At 45.1% G+C, this 20,265-nt stretch overlaps 1 protein-coding gene across 1 annotated transcript in view; it reads left to right on the forward strand.

Annotated features, from left to right (window-relative positions):
* NDEL1 (nudE neurodevelopment protein 1 like 1) overlaps nucleotides 1-12,476 on the forward strand; it is a 33,600-nt gene extending 21,124 nt beyond the window's left edge. The window contains exons 8-9 of the mRNA XM_065896855.1: nucleotides 4,385-4,536; nucleotides 11,242-12,476. Of these exons, the coding sequence (XP_065752927.1) occupies nucleotides 4,385-4,536; nucleotides 11,242-11,335 (246 nt within the window). The 3' untranslated portion in view covers nucleotides 11,336-12,476. The remainder of the gene's footprint in view (nucleotides 1-4,384; nucleotides 4,537-11,241) is intronic.
* Nucleotides 12,477-20,265: the final 7,789 nt, after the last annotated feature.

Raw genomic sequence — 20,265 nt, forward strand, 5'->3', positions numbered from 1 at the left:
TCGAGAGCAGTACTCTTGTTTTGATTTTTCGCTTATCTCTTGCTTTCACTTTGTTCCTACTCATCTGTGATCCACGGATCGCTTACTCTGCCATTGTTGACTCATGGGCTCTTTGGCCATGGAAGAGACCTGCAGCCTGGATCAGTCAAGGAACTGGATTTCTTTCCTGCATCCAGATCACAGGAAACAGTTATATGACCTTGTGGATTTTTAAGCCACTATAAAGTTAGCATTTCTAGCATTAGTCAGTTTTCTTTCCTGTTTCCCTCAGTGACTTTTCTCTTTTCAATAATCTACCCCTGAAACTTCCCACTTTCCACCGCCCATTCACTTATTTGTGTGTGTGTGTGACTGAAAAAAGCAGAAATTGCATTATACTTTACATAAAGAAGAAATGGGAGGCCAAGATAGAAGGTCCTATTGTTACCTTTTCTGGCTCGTAAAATTATTGTCTGACCGTCAGATTAACTCTAAATCTGCATTTTAAAGTTACTATAAAAAGTAACGTGTACAAATCATTCATACATAGAGTAATCTTCCCTTACTCCTAACATAATTTCTTTAACCTAGCTGTCGTAAGAGTTGCGTTGTAACAGTGTAACCTATTTTTTTGTAACCTAACTTGAAGTAATGTGCTTGCTTTTCAGTATCTTAGCAACTTTAAGCATAAAGATGAGGAATTTAACTTACATCCTCCTAATTTTTTGTTCTTCTGTTGGTTATTTTTATAACTTTAAATAACATGCTTAAACCTATGTTTATGAATTTATTAGACTGTATCTCAGCTCCCTGTTGTGTGTGTGTGTCTCTGTCCCTTCTTGAGCTCTCCATTGGTTGGTTCTGAAAATGAGTCAACAGCACCTAAAATATCATGCCTACATGTGTATTATTTACTGAATAATCATAGAGGAGGAGCTGGGCTCTAGGGCTGTTTTACTTGTGCTGCTCAACAGGTGTTTCAAGCATTTTGTTCTTTACCTATTATTTACTCAAAACCATATTAGGTTTTTTCATATTTGTATCACAGTTGACATGTATGTCTTTTTCTTAACATTTTTTTAAATTGGCCATCTTTTTTATTATTTTCACTGCAAAACAATTTTTACAAGATCACAATAAAATAAATAAAAAGAAAAAAGCTAAAATCCTGTCATTTCAACGAATTCAACCATTTTTATTTTTATTTTTTTATTTTTTGTGGTACATGGGCCTCTCACTGTTGTGGCCTCTCCCGTTGCGGAGCCCAGGCTCCAGACGCGCAGGCTCAGCGGCCATGGCTCACGGGCCCAGCCACTCCGCGGCATGTGGGATCTTCCCAGACCGGGGCACGAACCCGAGTCCCCTGCATCGGCAGGTGGACTCTCAACCACTGCGCCACCAGGGAAGCCCCCATTTTTATTTTTTAAAATTACATTCAGCCTTTGTATGCATATATAATTTGTATATCATTGGATATTTTTGTTATCATGGGTCTTACTTAGCATTTCTGATTACCTTTGTTTTCTTGTGGAGGGAAGAAACATACACTTTCTTTGCTATATCTTGTATCTTCCGGTTTCTTATTTACTGAGTGCTCTGTTATGCTTCTAGGGCTGCTGCACTGCTGTCAGCCTTGAATTTCTTTTCATTATACTCCTGGGTTAGTTTTGCCTGTTCCTGGACCCCATGTTGTCATCTTCGTTCCCTGTTTTGCTTTAGTACCTTAAGTAGTTTATTTAGAAATGGTGCATGAAAGTTGAACTTAGAGTCCTTGCATTGTTTACACATTCAGCTGACATTTTGTCTTTTAAGGTGTCATTAGAATTTTTGGTCTGCTGTTATCCTCCAGCCCCTGCATACTTTTATGAATATTTCATTTTCTACTTCTTCACACTACTTTGTCCACTGACTTCACCTGGAAGCCCCATTCCCACTCTTGCATCCTCTTCCACTGAGAAATCAAGGCCATCTATTTAAACTTTGTTTTCCTCTCTTAACCTTCTTTTAGTACTCTCCTATTATTACCTCTGTGGCTGTTCTTCCTTTTTATCTCAGTGGTAAAAGTATCACATTCCTCCCATGGCTAATTTTGTCCCTCTGTGCTTTGGATCTCATTCCTTCCAGCCTTCTCATCTTTATGTCTCCTGTATCTTCAGACTTTTACTATATGTTTTAATATTTATATGCAATATTTATATATAATGTATTACATATATATACTTTATATTTACTATTTCTACTTTATATCTAATATTTATATATTACATATTATACACTTTTTAAACCTTAAGAGCAAAAATAAAAGCAGCTATTCTTTCCTTTTACCCTGCGTCTCTCTTTAGCTGTCATTCTGTTTCTCTTTTCCCTTCCCAGCCAAGTTTTTGAAAGCATGTCTCCATTTATTGTTAGCATTTTTGATGGCATACACACTCCCCAGATAGCCTAGTCTGGGCTATGTTTCCTGCTCACTCCACTCAAATTGCTCACTGATGATCTCAGTGCTGTCAAATCCAAGGGATGCTGTTCTGTCCTAATTTTACTTGAAACATTCAACACTGACTTATTTTTTTGAAATGGCCTTCTTTTCTCTGCTTTTCTGATGCTGTGTCACTGTGTCACGTCTGCTTGCCTTCCTGCCTGTTCCTGTTGGTCACCTTGTTGGGTCTTCATCTGCCCACCCTTTCGGTGTTGATTTTGCTCAGAGTTCTGTCCTTACCTTTCTGATCTTCTTCACAACCACAGTTTCATCTCCTACTTGGTGTGGATATGGTCTAAATCTTGATTTCTAGGCCACTGTGTTTGACTGCCAGACCCAGTGCTTGCGTTAGGCTGTCTCACCGACACCTCAGATACAAGTTGTGCCTGTTGTATGACAGATTCTCAGCAAATATCAGGACAAATAAATGAGTGTCTTGAATATAGGAAATTAATGGCTCTCAATTTTTATTGTGTATGTGTCTATTTAAGAAGATGCTGAAAAAATGCTTATTCAGAGCTTGTCCTACAAGGTCACCACCTCTCTTCCTTCTTTCGTTGTTATTTTACTAGGTTATGGTACTTTTGTTTTAAGAAAGGAGAAGAGAAAGAAGTTTCAGTCTGTTTCTGTTGCTCTGTCTTAATAGCTGTTGTTGAAATGATGGGGGGAGGGTTCTCAGAGTGGAATATGTTATCTGTGGATTTAATTTTTTTAAATTTTATTTTATGCATTTATTTTTGGCTGTGTTGGGTCTTTGTTGCTGCGTGTGGGCTTTCTCTAGTTGCGGTGACGGGGGCTACTCTTCATTGCGGTGCGTGGGCTTCTCGTTGCGGCGTGCGGGCTTCTCGTTGCGGTGGCTTCTCTTTTTGTGGAGCACAGGCTCTAGGCACATGGGCTTCAGTAGTTGTGGCACGTGGGCTCAATAGTTGTGGTGCACGGGCTCAGTTGCTCCTCAGCATGTGGGATCTTCCCTGACTAGGGCTCAAACCCACGTCCCCTGCATTGGCAGGCAGATTCTTAACCACTGTGCCACCAGGGAAGTCCCTGTGGGTTTAATTTATCTATGTATTCCACATTCCTTAGTGTCATGGATAATAGGATTGGACTATTTTTTGTCTTTTTTTTTTTTTTCGGGGAGAGGGGTTTGATTTGGTAAAGGGGGAGGGGTTTGATTTGGTAAAGGGGGAGTTGGTGATATTTGTGAGCAGTGGAAATTGATGAGAAACTTCTGTTCTCTTCATGTCATCTGTTGGTTTGTAGAGCCTGGCACTGACCAGGTGTTGTGGTGACAGGTGCTAAGCAGGCCCTCAGTTTAGAGGTAAATGCTAATGGGCTGGTGTCATTTTCAGGTGAATTATTTAATTATAGACGAAGGGTATTAGACGTTTTATAGTGTGCTCTCAGAAGTAGAATAGCATTTAACTTCATGTGAGGTGTTGTAAATGAACTTACCCATTCTGATACAGTAGAAATGACTAACCTGAAGCCCTAAAGAAAGAATTGGCCGCTTTAAAAATTTTTCAGGTGATGTTTTTGCATTCTTTAAAATGCTTGCTCCCAAAACACACACACGCACACACCCAACTAGCCAACTAACAGTCCACAACTTAGAAAGAAACAGTGGATAGGGCCAAGAGACCTGGGATACATCTCTGTATACTGTGCCACATTTTTCTTACTTGTAAGGTGAGGATTATATCTGTATCCCTCAGTAACACTGAGAGAAGTGTATATTCTGAGTTCATTAGAAAGGGAGTCAGCATAAATATTCCCTCTTTCTATTAGAAAGGTGATTGATATGGCTTAAACAGCCACCATTATCAACTGAGAGAATAAGATTTGAGTCTTGAAATAGAAATGGTTTGAAATGCAAATTTTTATGTGCAGCTACTGTTTTGACAACCAAATCATTCCTTCTTCCTTTTGTAGGCTTTAGAATCCAAATTAGCAGCTTGCAGGAATTTTGCAAAGGACCAAGCATCACGAAAATCCTATATTTCAGGGAATGTTAACTGTGGGGTGATGAATAGCAACGGCACGAAGTTCTCTCGATCAGGGCACACGTCTTTCTTCGACAAAGGGTAAGTCTTGGAAATTCTAAACGTTAATTTTTTGGGTAGTGAAGTTGCCCATTATTAATTGAGCTTGTTGAACTTTGAAAAGATAAACTCAGTTTGATAAACCTACCTGAAGCGTTATCATTGAGATCTTAGGGGACATGAAGTCTGTTGTCTTCTAGTCCCCATGGAGTCTGTTGCCCTGGGAACCCTGACTCTGAAGCTTCTGTCCTGGGAAGCAGACTCTTGAAAGGCAGCTGTGTTAGACTCTGGGGATTTAAAGATGACTATGATACAGTCCTTGTGCTCAAGGTGCTTACAGGCTAGTAGACTTTCTTGGCAAATATTTGTTAAGAGTAGAAGAGAACGTGATGGTCATGTATGTGTGAACTCTTCAACAAACCTTCTGTCTGAAGATTTTAGAAAAATATAAAACCACTGGATCAAGTACAGTTTAGGAGATACAAGTTTTGTATAATGTGAAGATGTTTTTTGGGGAATTGAGAATTAAAAAAAATTGTTGTAAGATTAAAGCGGTGGTACATCCTTAATACAAAAAATATGTCAGTTGGTACAGAGTATATAAAGTAAAAAGTGTTTTCCGTTTTCACAGTTTTTGCATCCTTATGGTTATTCCTAGGCATGTAAAATCATATTTTTATGCATCTGCTATACACTTTTAAAAACTTACGGGCTACTTTATTTTATTTATTTAATTAATTTATTTTTGGCTGTGTTGGGTCTTCGTTGCTGCGCGCGGGCTTTCTCTAGTTGCGGCGAGCGGGGGCTACTCTTTGTTGCAGTGCGCAGGCTTCTTGCTGCGGTGGCTTCTCTTGTTGCGGAGCACAGGCTCTAGGCACATGAGCTTCAGTAGTTGTGGCATGTGGGCTCAGTAGTTGTGGCTCGTGGGCTCTAGAGCGCAGGCTCAGTAGTTGTGGAGCACGGGCTTAGTTGCTCCACGGTGTGTGGGACCTTCCCGGACCAGGGATCGAACCTGTGTCCCCTGCATTGGCAGATGGATTCTTTTTTTTTTTGGCTGCATTGGGTCTTCGTTGCTGCACACGGGCTTTCTCTAGTTGCGGCGAGCGGGGGCTATTGGTGCGCGGGCTCCTCATTGCGGTGGCTTCTCTTGTTGCGGAGCACAAGCTCTAGGCACGCGGGCTCCAGTAGTTGTGGCTTGCGGGCTCTAGAGCGCAGGCTCAGTAGTTGTGGCGCGTGGGCTTAGTTGCTCCATGGCATGTGGGATCTTCCCGGACCAGGTCTCGAACCCATGTCCCCTGCATTGGCAGGTGGATTCTTAACCACTGCGCCACCAGGGAAGCCAAGCAGACGGATTCTTAACCACTGTGCCACCAGGGAAATCCCTGGGATACTTTAAATACTGCTCTACAATATGCCTGTGGTGACTTATATTGCCAGTATCTTTCCGTGTCAGTACATATTGTTCTACTCAATTAAAAAAAAACAAACCAACAAAATGCTGCATGCATATACTCTTGTATGGGTGTGCCTTGGTCTAGGTAACTGGTTAGGACCTATGGTCTGAGATGCTGACCGTGTGACTTAAGGTAGCTGGTAGTGGAGCAGCAACTGAGGCACCAGTGGTCCCTTGCCACTGTCTCTGCTTTGAGTCATAGAGGCAGCTTGTCCTTGTTCTGTGAAAGCAATATAGAAATTTTCACAACTTCTTAAAGGAACTTGTATTTTCTGCTTTCCTCAGTGGCACATTTGTGGAGGCCTTGATTTGATACATAGTCCACTCTAAAAAGCTTTTTGTGTTCATCCTTGTGGAGTGGAGTGTTCTGGTTTTTCTCTCTCCCTTAAGAGAATTCTACCTTGAAGTATATGTATTTCATTAAGGAGCACATTCTAAAATAATATATAAATCAGGGCTTTCTTTATACACATTTCATTAAAAGCACATTCTAAAATATCAACATATAAATCAGAACTTTATTCTAACCGTTGAGGAGTGTCATTTTTTTGTTCTGTTTTTTTTTTTTTTTTTTTTTTTTTTTTTTTTTTGTGGTACGTGGGCCTCTCACTGCTGTGGCCTCTCCCGTTGCGGAGCACAGGCTCTGGACGCGCAGGCTCAGCGGCCATGGCTCACGGGCCCAGCCGCTCCGCGGCATGTGGGATCCTCCCGGACCGGGGCACGAACCCGTGTGCCCCGCATCGGCAGGCGGACTCTCAACCACTGCGCCACCAGGGAAGCCCAGAACAAATTTTTAATTGTATTCTTTCTGTTAAGAATGAAATATGGTTTTGTGGGTTGGCTTTTTCTCACGTGTTTAGTTTACATGGTAAATGGATTGTATATGCACACTCAAATATTAACCTATTCTTGCTCGAGTTACGTTTGTAGTTGCCATCTTCCTGAGGATAACTCTCGTGTGGGTTTTGCTATGTTCTTACTTCCTTGCTGCTTTGCTTTGATTCTGGCTTCCTTTTGGCCTGCCTGGCTTTTTACCTCTGGCCTTCCTTCCTGCTCACCTGGTGACTAGATAAAAACCATGATGGCATATACCTGCTGCAAAAGGAAGGGGTAAATATCCCCACTCCCAGCTCCATTGTTAGACCTGGCTGGTTAAAAGCATAAATGACAGTTCTTGTAGAAGTGTAGCTTGTAGTTTCAGCATGAGAAGAAGCTTTCCATTTAAAAAAAGCCTTTGGCTCTAGAACTTGCCTGCTGCCTCTCACTCCTAAGGAGTCTGTCTGTAGCACTGTTACTGTTTGGGAGAGTTTGCCAAAGTTGGTTTGCGTGCGTGTGCACGTATTGAATGTGTGTGTATACACTGTGCGCTCCTGCTTCCCTCAGAATCTTGAGATGAAGCAACGCCTTACCACGTAAACATAAAGCCTTATTGTTATGTATTGCTTTATGGGATCTGAAAATAGTTTGTAAGTTCTGATTAGTTGAGGGCTTCTTGGAGTCAGGATTTTATCTAGTCTGATCACTTCAGTCCCTAAAATGCGGGTTGCTGGGCCTACTTCCCTTTTGTTGCTGTTTCCTCCAACTGCTACCAGCCGTTCATATCACTCATCCAAAAGGACACCAGTTCACATGCAGTGCAGTCATTTGAGTTCTCTCAAAAATGTTCTTGTTTTCTCCATAGCTTTTGTTTAGCTTCTTACGTATCACTTGTCCTAATTTTGTAAGCCAGTCTGATTTCTTTTGGGTTGGGTGTAGGTGAACGTAAACTAATTTTAGGGCATGGTGTGAAAATAGTATTTGTATTACTGTTTAATACTTTTTCCTTTCTTTTACTAGGCAAGAAAAAGTTATATTTCCCACGTTGTTCATGGGTAACTGAACTTGTTTGCTGTGCTCTTTCATTCTTAATCATGGTGTGTGGTGGAAGACAAGTTAACATTAACAAACTGGTTTTACTAACTGCATGGGGCTGACTGCTTTAACCAACTTCCAGCCCATGAGTGAGCTTTCGAGTTCCTGTTTGATTTGACTGTGCACCGTTATTATTGGTTCAGCTGTGCAAAACAAAAACAAGTTAGCTGTAGTGGTCCTGGGGCGGTTGTGAAGTGCTCTGATGGTACTCCTGTTACAGGTGGGAGTGTGGTAGAGATGACGCCAGCCGTCTTGGGGCGGGGGGTTGGGGGTCACTGCCAGGCCCTGGGACCCGCATATGACTGCCTCCACGGGCCTGGGGTGCTTCCTGTTACCCAGTGTCTTCTGTTTTCTCAAAGCAGCACTAATGATATTGGATTCTTGCTGTGTGGGGACTTTCCTCTGTGCTCACGCTTGTGTTCCCTCAGGACACTGGAATGGTAGATGGGGACGTGTATAAGGGCTGCCTTCCTTTTGAGGAATGTAAATTTCAGTTTGCAGCGCCTGTGCCGAGGACTGGCGCTGTGCTGAGCTTCCATTTATCCATATAGCTGGAAGACTCGGGTCTGGAGTGTGTCTGCCTGCTCTCCTGAATTAGCTCTAGCCCAATCTCTTCCTTTTCTGTCCTGCCCTCTCAGTTGTACCTGTCCTTGCTTTGACAGATTTAGTCCCCATGCTTTATCTATATTGTGTTAAATTATTATCCTCCTGACCAGCTTCTAAACACGCATTGGTTCTTTTCCCTCTTTCACGTCTTCTGTTGCCATTTACAGCTGACCTTAGTTCCTTATCTTAGCTGGATTCTCTATTTTTCAGACTCTTAAACTAGATTTTTGTGGTATGATCAGGAAATTTTATAGCTTTTGGAACCTTTTTTACTTAGATGATTCCCAGATCTGTATCTCTATCCCTGCCCATTTTTTTCTCCATTCAGTCCTGTGTTGTCCACTGGGACATTGCCCTTCGGCTCTTTTGCTGCTCCCTAAAACCAAATGTGGTGAGTATGGAGATGTTTCTTTTCTTGGAAACCTTTCCTCATTGCACAGCTTTGCGGTTCCCTCAAGGGACCTCACCGGACTGATAATTCTGCCTCTAGGTTCAGCTTTCTCCTTCCTCCTGGTCTTTTACTTACTAATTCTTGACTCCAAGAGGGGTGCTAGGTAAGACCCTGGTGGATTGTTATTCTCTCTCTCTCCCATAGAACTTTCAAATCCAGAATTCCCATTTCTGTCCACACAGAGAAGCTACTTTATCTAGTTTCTTGTTTTCCCTTTATATTTTGGATCGCACTGCTTATTTTTCCCATTAGAGCAACCTGCAGTGGGAGCACCAACGTGCTTGTTCACTGGAGCCTGTCAGGTGTCCCTGGGCCAGGAGGAAACTGAGAAAGGATAATGGCCTGGGCATCTGGAGGCAGGTTGTGGGCCCAGCTCCCCATTGACAAGCTCACAGGGTGCACTCAGGTGAATGGCTGGACCTTCTCCTGCTTTTGTTTCCTTGGCAGTATAACAATGGGGATGAACTTAACATTCCTTAAAGGTCCATTCCTGAAAATGCAGGAATCTCGGTCCTAAACCTGCATGTGGAGCCATCCTCACATTTGCTGCTTTTGCACGCCTGTGGAACAGGTGCCAGGTTCTTCTTGGCAACCAGCAGTGCTCCCTTTCTGACGAGTTTTGGGGACTGTCTGTAGCCCTGCCTTCTGCCGTGCTCTGTGCAGCTGGGAATCTGATGTCCACACGTGTAAAGCTGAAGCTGTTTGTGAGGCCTGCCTAGTTAGTTCTCCCTGAGGTTCTAGGAGAGGCAGACATCAGGGCTCTGGGACCAGGCAGACAAATGACAGACAAATGGCTTATTATGTGAGGGCTACAATGGCATGTAGGATGTGGGCTCTGTCCCCAGAAGAGGCGAAGGCATACAGCCTTGGAGGATGGAGAGGGATGATTTAAAGTTTTCAAATGTGATGAAGCTCAAATATCAGACCTCCCCAGCCCAAAGAGAAAAGAGAAAATCTTGAGTGTGCATCACTGAGGTGGAAAAATGGACAACAGGGAGAGATTGCACTGGTCAGAGCCCCTTCTGTTGCTCTTGGCCTGTGTGGGTAGCATGATTTCCAACTCAAAATCCATACGTAGGTTAGTTTCTTCAGATGTTAACTGTTCTTCAAAGTAGTCAAGGGTCATTAGTCAAGTCTCTTTGCATGCCTGTTTCTCCAGGAGGTTGCCCTCCCCTCTTCAGTGTATGAAACTGTCATCTTGATCTTGGTGGGGAATGTGTCTGTGTTTCGTTTTTTTAAGAGAACCTCTGTCCATGAGTCTGTATTCAACTCCCTGGGCCCCTCTGATGAGTAGGCCGGTGGGGACAGTGGTGGGTATGTGGGGGGCAGTCCGGCCCCTTGCACTCGGTGGCATCTCCCAAGTTGTGAGTGGGACACATTTTCCTAGGAAGTTTGTCAGTATGGAATGACTGCGGTGGTGTCCTGGGAGGGGCTGCAGGCCTTGCACTCATTCCCTCATTGCTTCCTGAGGCTGTGCTGCTGGGCACTGGGGCTGGGGCTGGGCTGGGTCCTGGCTGCCGGTGCTTGCGCTGGGTGGGGCTGGTGTCTCACAAGGTGGCAGAGAAGCCTACCCATCTGGCTTTGCTTGCTGAACAATTTAAAAATTATTTTTCTCCCCCTTATTTAAGATGTTCCTGTACATTGTAGGAGATTTGGAAAACAACAGAAAAGTATAAAGTAGTAAATAAAATTTACCCACAACTCAGAGGGAAGAAGCGTAACTATCGTTCCATTTTCCTTCTGTAGTATATGTGGGGGTGCGTGTGTGTGTCCACACGTTCTAGATTTAGCTCTGGGTGGTAATGTCTAGCTGTATAAGGGGCTGTAGTCCAGAATATATACTACTCACTTTTTTGCCTTCATATTATGGAGCATATCCAGTTTGGTAACCTGATGCTTTTTCCACCTAGCGTTAATTACATTCGGAATATTTTCCGTGCTGTTAAGAACCCTGGAATGTGTTTTTAATGGCGGTATGATATTTCATTGTTGGTTTGTACCGTTATTTATTTAGGTAGTTCCCTACTGGTAGACGTTTAACCTGCTCTGTTGGGAAATCAATCAGGGCTGTGGCTGCCACGGCCAGTGTGATGAAGTTGCCGAGAAGGGAGCAGTAGTGTCATCACCCCCAGGACCACGGGCTTCTCAAGTCTCTCACCAGCTCATGCTCTCTAGGCAGCTCTCTCCCCTGGGCATCAGGATTCTGCTCTAGGCCGGGAAGAGGAATAGTTGTAGAGAGCAAATGAATTTCGCTGTGTGTCGAGTGATTTTAAATGACAGTCTCTCTTTCTCTTCCCTTCCTTCTCTGCTCTGGCCACCCCCACAGGGCAGTAAACGGCTTTGACCCGGCTTCTCCTCCTCCCCGTCTGGGCTCCTCGCGCCCGTCGTCGGCACCGGGTATGCTGCCTCTCAGCGTGTGAGTGCCTGGCCTCCAGGTCGGGGCTCCCGCCCTCCTGCAACAACCCAGGACACCCACGCCTCACCCCTCGGTGCCCGGGCCCAGCTCGTGCCCCTCCGTCTGCCTCCCCACGGCTGGCAGAGGGCAGGCTGCATGCAGTGGCGGCTGCTGGGCCCTGCCCAGCCCCAGGACTCTGCGCGACATCAATACTGGCTATTTTCTCTTCTCGCCGTAGTGCCGTTGGTTTCACATGATTGCACTTTTGTGGGTCACAAGGTGATACATACACGTATTACTTGGTCACTGGATGCAGAAGTACCCATTCATCACACCTGCCTCATAGCCCCCTCCCTGCTGTACTGATAGGATTTAGTTATGTTTAGGACATTGCAGATCTTCTAGAGGTTCTCCCCCAAATCAGGTCGACGTGTGCTCTCCTCCTGAGCTCCCACCCAAGCATCTCCAGTGCTCATGGATCATGTGTCCCCCACCTCCACCCCCACGGTTTGGGCCTGTTGCTGGCAAAGAGTCAGGAAGGTCACTGAATTAGGGAACATTTTCTGCACCTTCTGGTTTTACTTTAACAGTTATCATTCCATAGACGAGCCTCCCAGAGCAGCAGAATGCCTGTCTGAGCCCAGGTGGCAGGAGCTTCTGGGACCTGGGCACGCGCAGGGCTGTGCCCCTGCCGTCTCCTCCTCCATGTGCCTGAGACTCGGAGCAGGGGGTGGTGGCAACCTCCTTGCCAGCTCTCTGGTCCTTTAGTTAAATGACACCTTCAGAGTGTTTTTGTTTTGTTTTCAGAGGGCCTGTCCAGTTGTGTTAGGAAGGGTTGAGTGACCTGATTCCAGGGGCTGGCTGGTGCCAGCTCCTGGGGGCAGACTGACCGTAAGTGGTTGTCCCTGTGCATCCTTTGATTACTCTCATGCTGCATTTACTGTTTACATTTGTTTTATTGTACATAGGTTTGTAAACATTATTGCCTAAGATATTTGTATATAACTTGGGCTTTGTAGCTTTTATTTATTCAGGACTCATATGGCATGTTGAAGACTTATGATGTGTCCTACTCTGGGCAGCTGTGTAGGATCATCACGTGGTTAAAAAATACTCCCCCTCAAAAAATCTTTTAATGTGGAAACAATAAATTTCACAGAAAAAAAGAAAAAGGATTGAGGTTGCTTTATTGGGTTTCTGCCATCCTGGGAGAGAAGAGCTGGAGTTGCAAAGCCAGGTTCAAATGTCACTTCTGTTGTGACATGGGACACGGGGATGGACAGCAGCTGTGGAATAGGGCAAAGAAAATTCAGGCGGCCTCAGGAGGTGTGAACAGGCATTCTCATGCTGACTGTTTTTATTTATTTTTTTAAAAATTGAAGTATAGTTGATGTCCAATTTTACACAAGTTACAGGTATACAATATAGAGATTCACAATCTTTAAAGGTTATATCCCATTAATAGTTACTACAGAGTACCGGCTGTGTACCCCGTGTTGTACAGTACATCCTTGTGGCTTATGTATTCCTCGTGCTGATTCTTGATGCTGGTTTCTGCTCTTAGCTGTGATTTCCAGGAGCAGCCTGAGAATAGCCCTGGCCCCGTGTGGAAATCTGGGAGGAAGGACCTGCACTTTGAGGGAGGCAGCTTGCTAAGTCTTGGAGTAACCGCGATGGATCCAGGAGCTGGTCCTCCTGCTGGGTTGCTGTTCATGACACGTGCTGGTGTTCTGGGATTAGAGGTTACTTGGATCCGGGCTTCTCTCCTCGTCCCTTGAGAGAAGGTGCCAGATGTTTAGTAGCAAGAGACAGGGTGACTGGACTTGAGCAAGTTAACTGGAGCATCTGTACTAATGTGTCAGATTCTGAGCACTGCTTATAACAAAGAGCATAAACGGAGTAGTTTGTAGTTTGAAGACTACATGTAAATGAAAAGTAAGTGAATCCAGTTCCTAAGTGAATAAGAAACATTAAGGTAGGATACATTAAACATTTTTCTTCTGTCAGCATGCAGGCAGGAATAGCTTCTATTAGTTGTTCCTGGAGATTTCATCATAAGTTGACTCACGAGACACGTTTGTCCTGGTGTGTGTGTGCTGTGCCCAGCTCTGCTGGCCGAACAGTTGAAAAGGAAACTCCAGGTCTCTTACTGATGGGCAGACTCCCAGCTTCTTTCCCAGCCATCATTGGAAGGGTTGGATTAGATCAGAGGTTTCAACGTTTAGCAGACCTCTTTGTTTATGCAGGAACCCCAAATCTAAAACATAACAAACAGAGCTACTCTGGTTAAAGTAAGGATGAGTTCTGGAGCTTCGGTCCTTTTCCTTGGCTCCCCAGCGATTTCTCACTTCCTCTCCAGCTGCACACCCCTGGGATCATCTCACCGGTGGTTATTCAGGCAGTGGCTGGGAGTAGGGCCCTGGCTGCAGGGGCCCAAGTGTTATTCACTGATGTCACCACTGCTTTGGGTCCAGGAGAGCACAGGCCAGGTCTGTGAAGGTACGGAGTGTGCTGCTAGGCTTATTTCTGGCCCCTTCAGGACTCCCACATAGTTTTGGTTTTTGATAGCTGCAGCAGCCCTTGGCATATGACCCCCTGAGGAAGCTGGTTGATTCCCCAAGCCTCTTTTAGCTTTCTCCGTGGATTCCAGACCTTCCTCCACTTACAGTGGGATTATGTCCCAGTAAACCCACTCATTGTAAATTGAAAATGCGTTGAATACACTTAACCTACTGAACATCATAGCTTAGCCTCGCCTACCTTAAACGTGCTCAGAACGCTTAGACATTAGCCAACAGTTGGGCAAAATCATCTAACACAAAGCCTATTTGATAATGAAGTGTTGACTATCTCATCTAATTGATTGAATAGTGTACTGAAAGTGAAAAACCAAACGGTCGTCTGGGTGCAGAATGGTTGTAACTGTATTGGTTGTTGACTCTCGTGATTGTGTGGCTGACCGGGAACTGCCCTGTCCAGCATTGTGAGAGAGGATTGGGTTGCATATTGTTAGCCTGGGAGAAGATTAAAATCTAAAATTCAAAGCATGGTTTCTATTGAGCGTATCGCTTTTGCATCATGCTAGAATCAAAAAAAATCTTAAACCATTGTAAGTCAGTGACCCTCTGTATCTGGTTCAAGATGCTGCTCTGTACTTGCTCAAATAGAGCATTTGCTTCCTGGTGTGAAAGTTCTACTGACTGCTTGCCTGTATAGCTAAAGATCCTCTGAGTGGGTTCTCTTCCTAGGGCTGCTCGATTGCCAGGTTTGCGTGGCTCACACTGAAACCTTCAGGAATGAGCTGCCCCTGGGCTGGGTCCACATGGTCTCCCCTGCGTGGAGGGGGCTGATTTTCCAGGTGGCAAAGGACAGCTTCTTGTCTCCAGATATTTTCATCTCACCACCCATTCCCATCCCTTGCTCCTGAAACATCTTCCTGCATAAAATAGGAGCCAGCTGAGTGGCCGGAAGTGATACCCCACCAACTCAGTGAGGAGCCAGAAGCCACAGCCGGGGTGTTGAGTCACAAGTAGGCAAGTGGCAACTAGATACAGTGACCTGGGCGCAGGATGAGCTGGTTTTGCCTCGGTCTACAGATGGGAAGGCGGGCCCAGGGTTTAGGTGACTGGCCTAAGCTCACACAGCTGGTTCACGGAAGAGCCAGGCTTGGAAAGGAGCCCAGTGTTTTTCTGCTGTCTTCACCACCTTGTCAAACTCGAGGCCTCGCTGGCCTTGACTCTGTCTCATGCCTCAGGAGGTGAGCTGATTCTGAACGCTTGGAAGTGATGCGCACGAAGGTGACACAGCCTTTGCAGCGGGAGGAATGCGGCTCATCCACCCTCCTCCTCTCCCAATCTTGTCTGTCGTGTGTGGACTCTGTTTCTCTCAGAAGCTGTCTTGGAGACGCCATTAGCATCTCCTGTGAGCCAAGGTGGAAGCTGGCACCTCTGGGGAAGGGGACATGACCTGGGGTGCGGCAGTGGCTTTAGGGGGCAGCCTGTAGCCAGGTCTCTCCTGCCTGGCCGGTGGTGGGAACAGGGCCTGAGGGGGGTTGGGTCCAGGCTGTCAGTTGTCCACACTGTTTGCCTAGAGGATGCTAAGATAAGCCTTTTCTACAGTCTGACTTTTACTTCATGGGTTGTTTTTCTCTCTATATTTGCCTCAAAGTTTGAAACAAATTGAGAGCACTAGCTTGGCCTTTAAAATTTGAATGTGTTTACTGAATTCTTTTCTAAAAATGGGAGCGGGGGCAGGAGGCATCTTTGTAAATCATCTTCCTGTGACTTAGAGCATCTTATCTAACAACTGGCCCCATGACTTAAAAATATGATATATGGGAATACAGTAGCCCTTTTTTAATTTTAAGGAAAAACAATCTCTAGTAAATATTAATGTAACAGACTTCTTTTATGAGATAGTGCATGCGAAGAGGCCAATTGGAAAACAGAGCGAAGCTTATGGTGCTGGTGTTTGTGCCACGTGGGGTTATGATTTGGAGTCATGCTTTATCCTGCTGCCCACCTGCACCCACAGGAGTTATGTTAGTGTTTGGAGACTGAACAGATGTTTCACTTGTTTACCTGTGGGGTGTGTTCTACTCCGGCATCAAGTTTGCTGCCGCCATTGAAATATGGGCCTTCTGCTTGGGTCATGATGTGCAGGTGGAGGCCTGGGACTGAGGTGCTGGGCTGGCGGGACCGGGCAAGTTTTCTGTGCAGTGGATCAACAGCGACGTCTGTGTGAGGCTCAGAGCCTTGTCAGTAGATGGAGCTGTGAAGCAGTTTTTTGCTTCTAAAAAAAGTGAGTGCTTTAACTGCCCACCCTCCCCAGCAAATCCTGCTGTCACCTAGAATTTAGGGGACTAGGTACACTTTTACATATTGGTGTCACTAAATTAGCCTCTGTAAGTCTTGACTCGGTCTAACAATGTGATAAGCTGTAACAGCTCTTCATCTATGGTGGTAAGAACAAACAAAATCGGTCTCAACAGTACTAATATAGATGTCTGATGGCAGGGGAATGGAATGGTTGGGATGACTTGTCAGCTGAACAAAAGACCCCAGAGCCACTGAAATGTAAGTGTGCAGTTGTGCTGATCTGTGGGAATGGAAATGATGAGGACACAAAATAGATGAGCATGCAATTGCAGCTTTATAAAAAAAATCAGAGGTGAAATGAAAAGATGAAAATAGTTTACTATTTGTCAAGGGTTCTAAATTTTCCTGTAAAGTTGCTCAAATTTTTTAAAAATTGAAGTAACGAGACTGATTTTCTTTCACTGCCCCAGTTGGTCTGAAGAATTGTGCTGAGTAGTTCTGAGAGTTGACCAAGTAGCACAAAGCAGGGGGCTCCCTGACCTGCCAGATGACCGGGCTGAGTCATACTTGGGGAAATTTTAAAATGCAGATTCCCCCAGGTTCCACCCCAGCAGCAGCCTAGTGAGGAGAGTTCTGTATTTCATGGACTCTCAGACGTCAGCAATTTTAAGACACACCTTTATTTTGTAAACCAGTAAGAAAAATGTGCCAGCTGGAACTATGAAAACGCCTGTCGTTTAGACTTTGTGTTTATTGAAAGTCTGAAAGACTTCTTTATGCAGATTTTCATCATATCACACTTAACTCATACACAAAAAAGAAAATGTGAGAGATACTCCTAAAACTTCATTGTGATTCCAACGTTCTGAACTACATTTTGACCCAGAGTTGTCCTTGTCCGTGTTTTCCCAAGCAGTGTCATCCTCTGCGCTGCGGTGAGCACTGGTGATGCAGTACTTCTGAAAAGCGTATTCTACTGCGGGCTCCAGAATTACGCTCTAAGCTGCTGACACTCATTCTACAAGATCTGACGCTGGGCTTTATTGACCTTACCAGGAGTCAGGCAATGACAGCCACATGACAGCTGCCACCTCCTGAAGGTGATTATGAGATGCATGAGCGCACACGTGAGAACAGGAGCATCTTAGCTTCTGTGCAGCATGGTCCTGTGAAGGAGCCAGCGCTCTGCTTGGATGTCTCAGTCAGACCCAGTGTTTAATAGTCTGATTATGTCACGTTACATCTTGAATAAGCCTTCGTGACATCCAGTTAGCCGGGACGGATTCCATTATTGGGCGACTTTGAGAAAAATAAACAGACCTCACTGCTGTCATGCATCAAATAGGATTTGTAGTCTTGGTGTTCGGGGTGAAGGACGTGTTCACGGTGAAGGACGTGTTCACACTTCGTGCATATGGTACACAGGCACTGTAATTAGTTAACGTTGTCTCTGGGAACTGGCGTCGTGTCATTATGTCTTTATAGTGTTTCATGTTAGATTTCTGAAAAGAACTGTACGATTTGCTAGATTTCCAAATGACAGGTGGCTACACGAGGAAGTAGACTGCCTGGTTGGTCCTGACCGTGCACAGGACGTAGCATTCTTGCAAATGCTCGGCCTTTGGGAAAGCTCTTGGTGAAGATCTTTTCCCTCCCAGAGCCACTGGGAAGCTTCTGTGGATGGGGACTCGCCTCGGGTCTCAGCCACGGGCTTCACCCAGGCCTGCCTGAACTAGGGGGAGTGGAGCCATGTCTCCACCTTCTAAAGATTCCAGCCTATGGCCTGTTGTGACTTGATTTTTTTTTTTTTTTTTTTAGGGGCAGGGCAGGAAGTGGTGGTTCCTAGCCTCAGACAACTGTGAGCTCTTTTCTTCCGCAGTCTTGACAGACATGTCTATTGTCATAGCAACGTTGGCGTCAGGAGGAAGGGGCCATGGGTCAGTGATACCCAGAGCCATAGGGAGGACCGGTTGTAAGATATCGGTCTTCTAGCTCATTTCGTCTTCATTGAGGTTTCCAGGGATGGGGAAGATTGGTGACAGAAGTAAATGTGATAGGGCACTAGTCTTTCTGATATCAGAATGCCCAGGACAGTCAGGCTAGGCACAGATGTGTTATCCGTACCAAAGTAATTTAAAAGAATTTCCTAGAATGTCTGCATTAAAAAGAGCGGCAACTGTGGTATGGCAAGGGCAGACAGAGCATTTAAAGTGTACGTGACAGAGTTAAAACCCCAGCAAGAGCGCATCTAAACTTCATTTCCACAAAAGGCTAAGGCTTTCCCACGTCTTGCCTGAGTCCTTCCTCACGATGGACCGTACACCTGTGGGGTGGGAGCTGGCCTATTGCTTTGTCTTTGACACTCAGAGCCCGGCTCCCAGGGATTGGAATCTGTTCATGTAGATTATATGTTTCTCCTGATAGGCTGAGTAGTTGGGAAACAGTGTGACATTAACACCAGTTAAGCCAGCCAGCAGGGAAGGATTCTTTTTGAGAAAAACAAGCCTCTGAATTCCACAAACCCCTGGACTGAGATATTGAATGCAGGGGTGAGAACACACCTGAGACATGGTAAGTGCAACTCACCTTTTTTTCCTATGGTAGTGACACAGGAGAAAGGGAACACTTTTGCCCATTTTTCACATCCCCACAACTGCCGAGCAGCCTAGGTATATAGTTCAGACCACCAGAACCAGCCTAAGCTGAGCATATCATGGAAAACCCCCCAGCATTCTCTACATGATTGTGTTCCTCTAGTATTTCTCTCCAGCCTGTCCTAACGGGCTCATAGCTGCCCTTGGATCTCCTCACTGAATCCTCCCAAAAGCATTTTTAATGTGCATCCTGCCTGAAAATGTAGTCTGAAACATCTTGGACCTCTTAATCCAGTAATGAGCTTCATTGGTTGGTGACTGGAAACCCTCCTCAAGGCTTCATCCTGCAGCCCTGCATTGCTCCCTTCTCCGTTAACAGTTGGCGCTCCAGCTCCAGCAGCCCTTTCCTTCCTGATGCAGCTACACACGGAGGCCATCGGTGAGAACAGGATCTGTCACCACGACTGCCCAGACTTAGCCTGTCATCCGACAGTTTCTGCGAGTGCAGTGCCCTCAGATAAAAGCAGCCTGGCTGTCAGCATTTAAACTCTCTGTAGCTTCCAACCTCCGATCAGACCACAGGTGGGAAATCGAGAACAGAAGGTGAGAAAACAGATTTCACATTCACATGATTATTCTTGTTTATTGAGGTCTGTTTATTCTCAACGGGTGCTTTTTCCTCCAAGTAAATAGAGCAGGCGTAAATATCTATAATGAATAAATTTATTGTCTTACAAAAATCATTGTCTAGAAATATGGGAATACAAGAAAAGATATTTGCAGTCAGGTGTCTGGTGGTCAACAGCCAGTACAATTCATAAAGGGGGAAAATCAAAGATTCCAAACCCACATGACAAATTCTTCCTAACAGATGTTAAAGCTTTTAACCCAAAAGGTTTGTGTTTTCAAGCATGTTGCAGAGGATCAAGGATTTATAATTAACACTGATTCATTGTCACTGAATGTTTATAATACCACTTTGACTAGAGAGGTACATGATATATGAAGCACAGTCAAAACTTAATACATTAGATTGTTACAGAGGCAAATAATATATTTAACATTGTCTTAGTACTGTAGTGTCTAAGGCACTTTCTGTAATGTCAGTTTGATTAACTGTCAACCAAAAACAGAATGCTAAATGTTCACTGTAACACTGTCCCAAGGGGGAGGGGAAAGGAGAAATCAAAAAGGAGCCACATCCACTGGCATGTCAACATTCAGGCAGGTGGCATCTGTTCTCGAGGTTCTGTCAACCTCATCAACAAACTTGGAACAAGTATCGGACACAAAACCAATATTCCCATTTTGGGCTCAAAGCAGTGGCTGAATTTGCAAGGTCAGCATGAGAGCCTGGCTGGCGAGGGAGGGTATCCCCCGAGCTTCTGCTCCGGGGCCTGCAGCTGCTCGCTCCAGAAGTGAGGAGCACACTGGGGATGCCGGGGCCTCCGGAGGCCCTCCTGCAGTCACTGTGATGGCTGCCCCCAGGGCCTCAGTTGGGTGGTGGCCGCTGTTCTTCCTATGCACAGACCGGGCCGAGGACA

The sequence above is a fragment of the Phocoena phocoena genome, chromosome 19 (genome assembly GCF_963924675.1).
Source record: "Phocoena phocoena chromosome 19, mPhoPho1.1, whole genome shotgun sequence".
NCBI classification, from domain to species: Eukaryota; Metazoa; Chordata; class Mammalia; order Artiodactyla; family Phocoenidae; genus Phocoena; species Phocoena phocoena.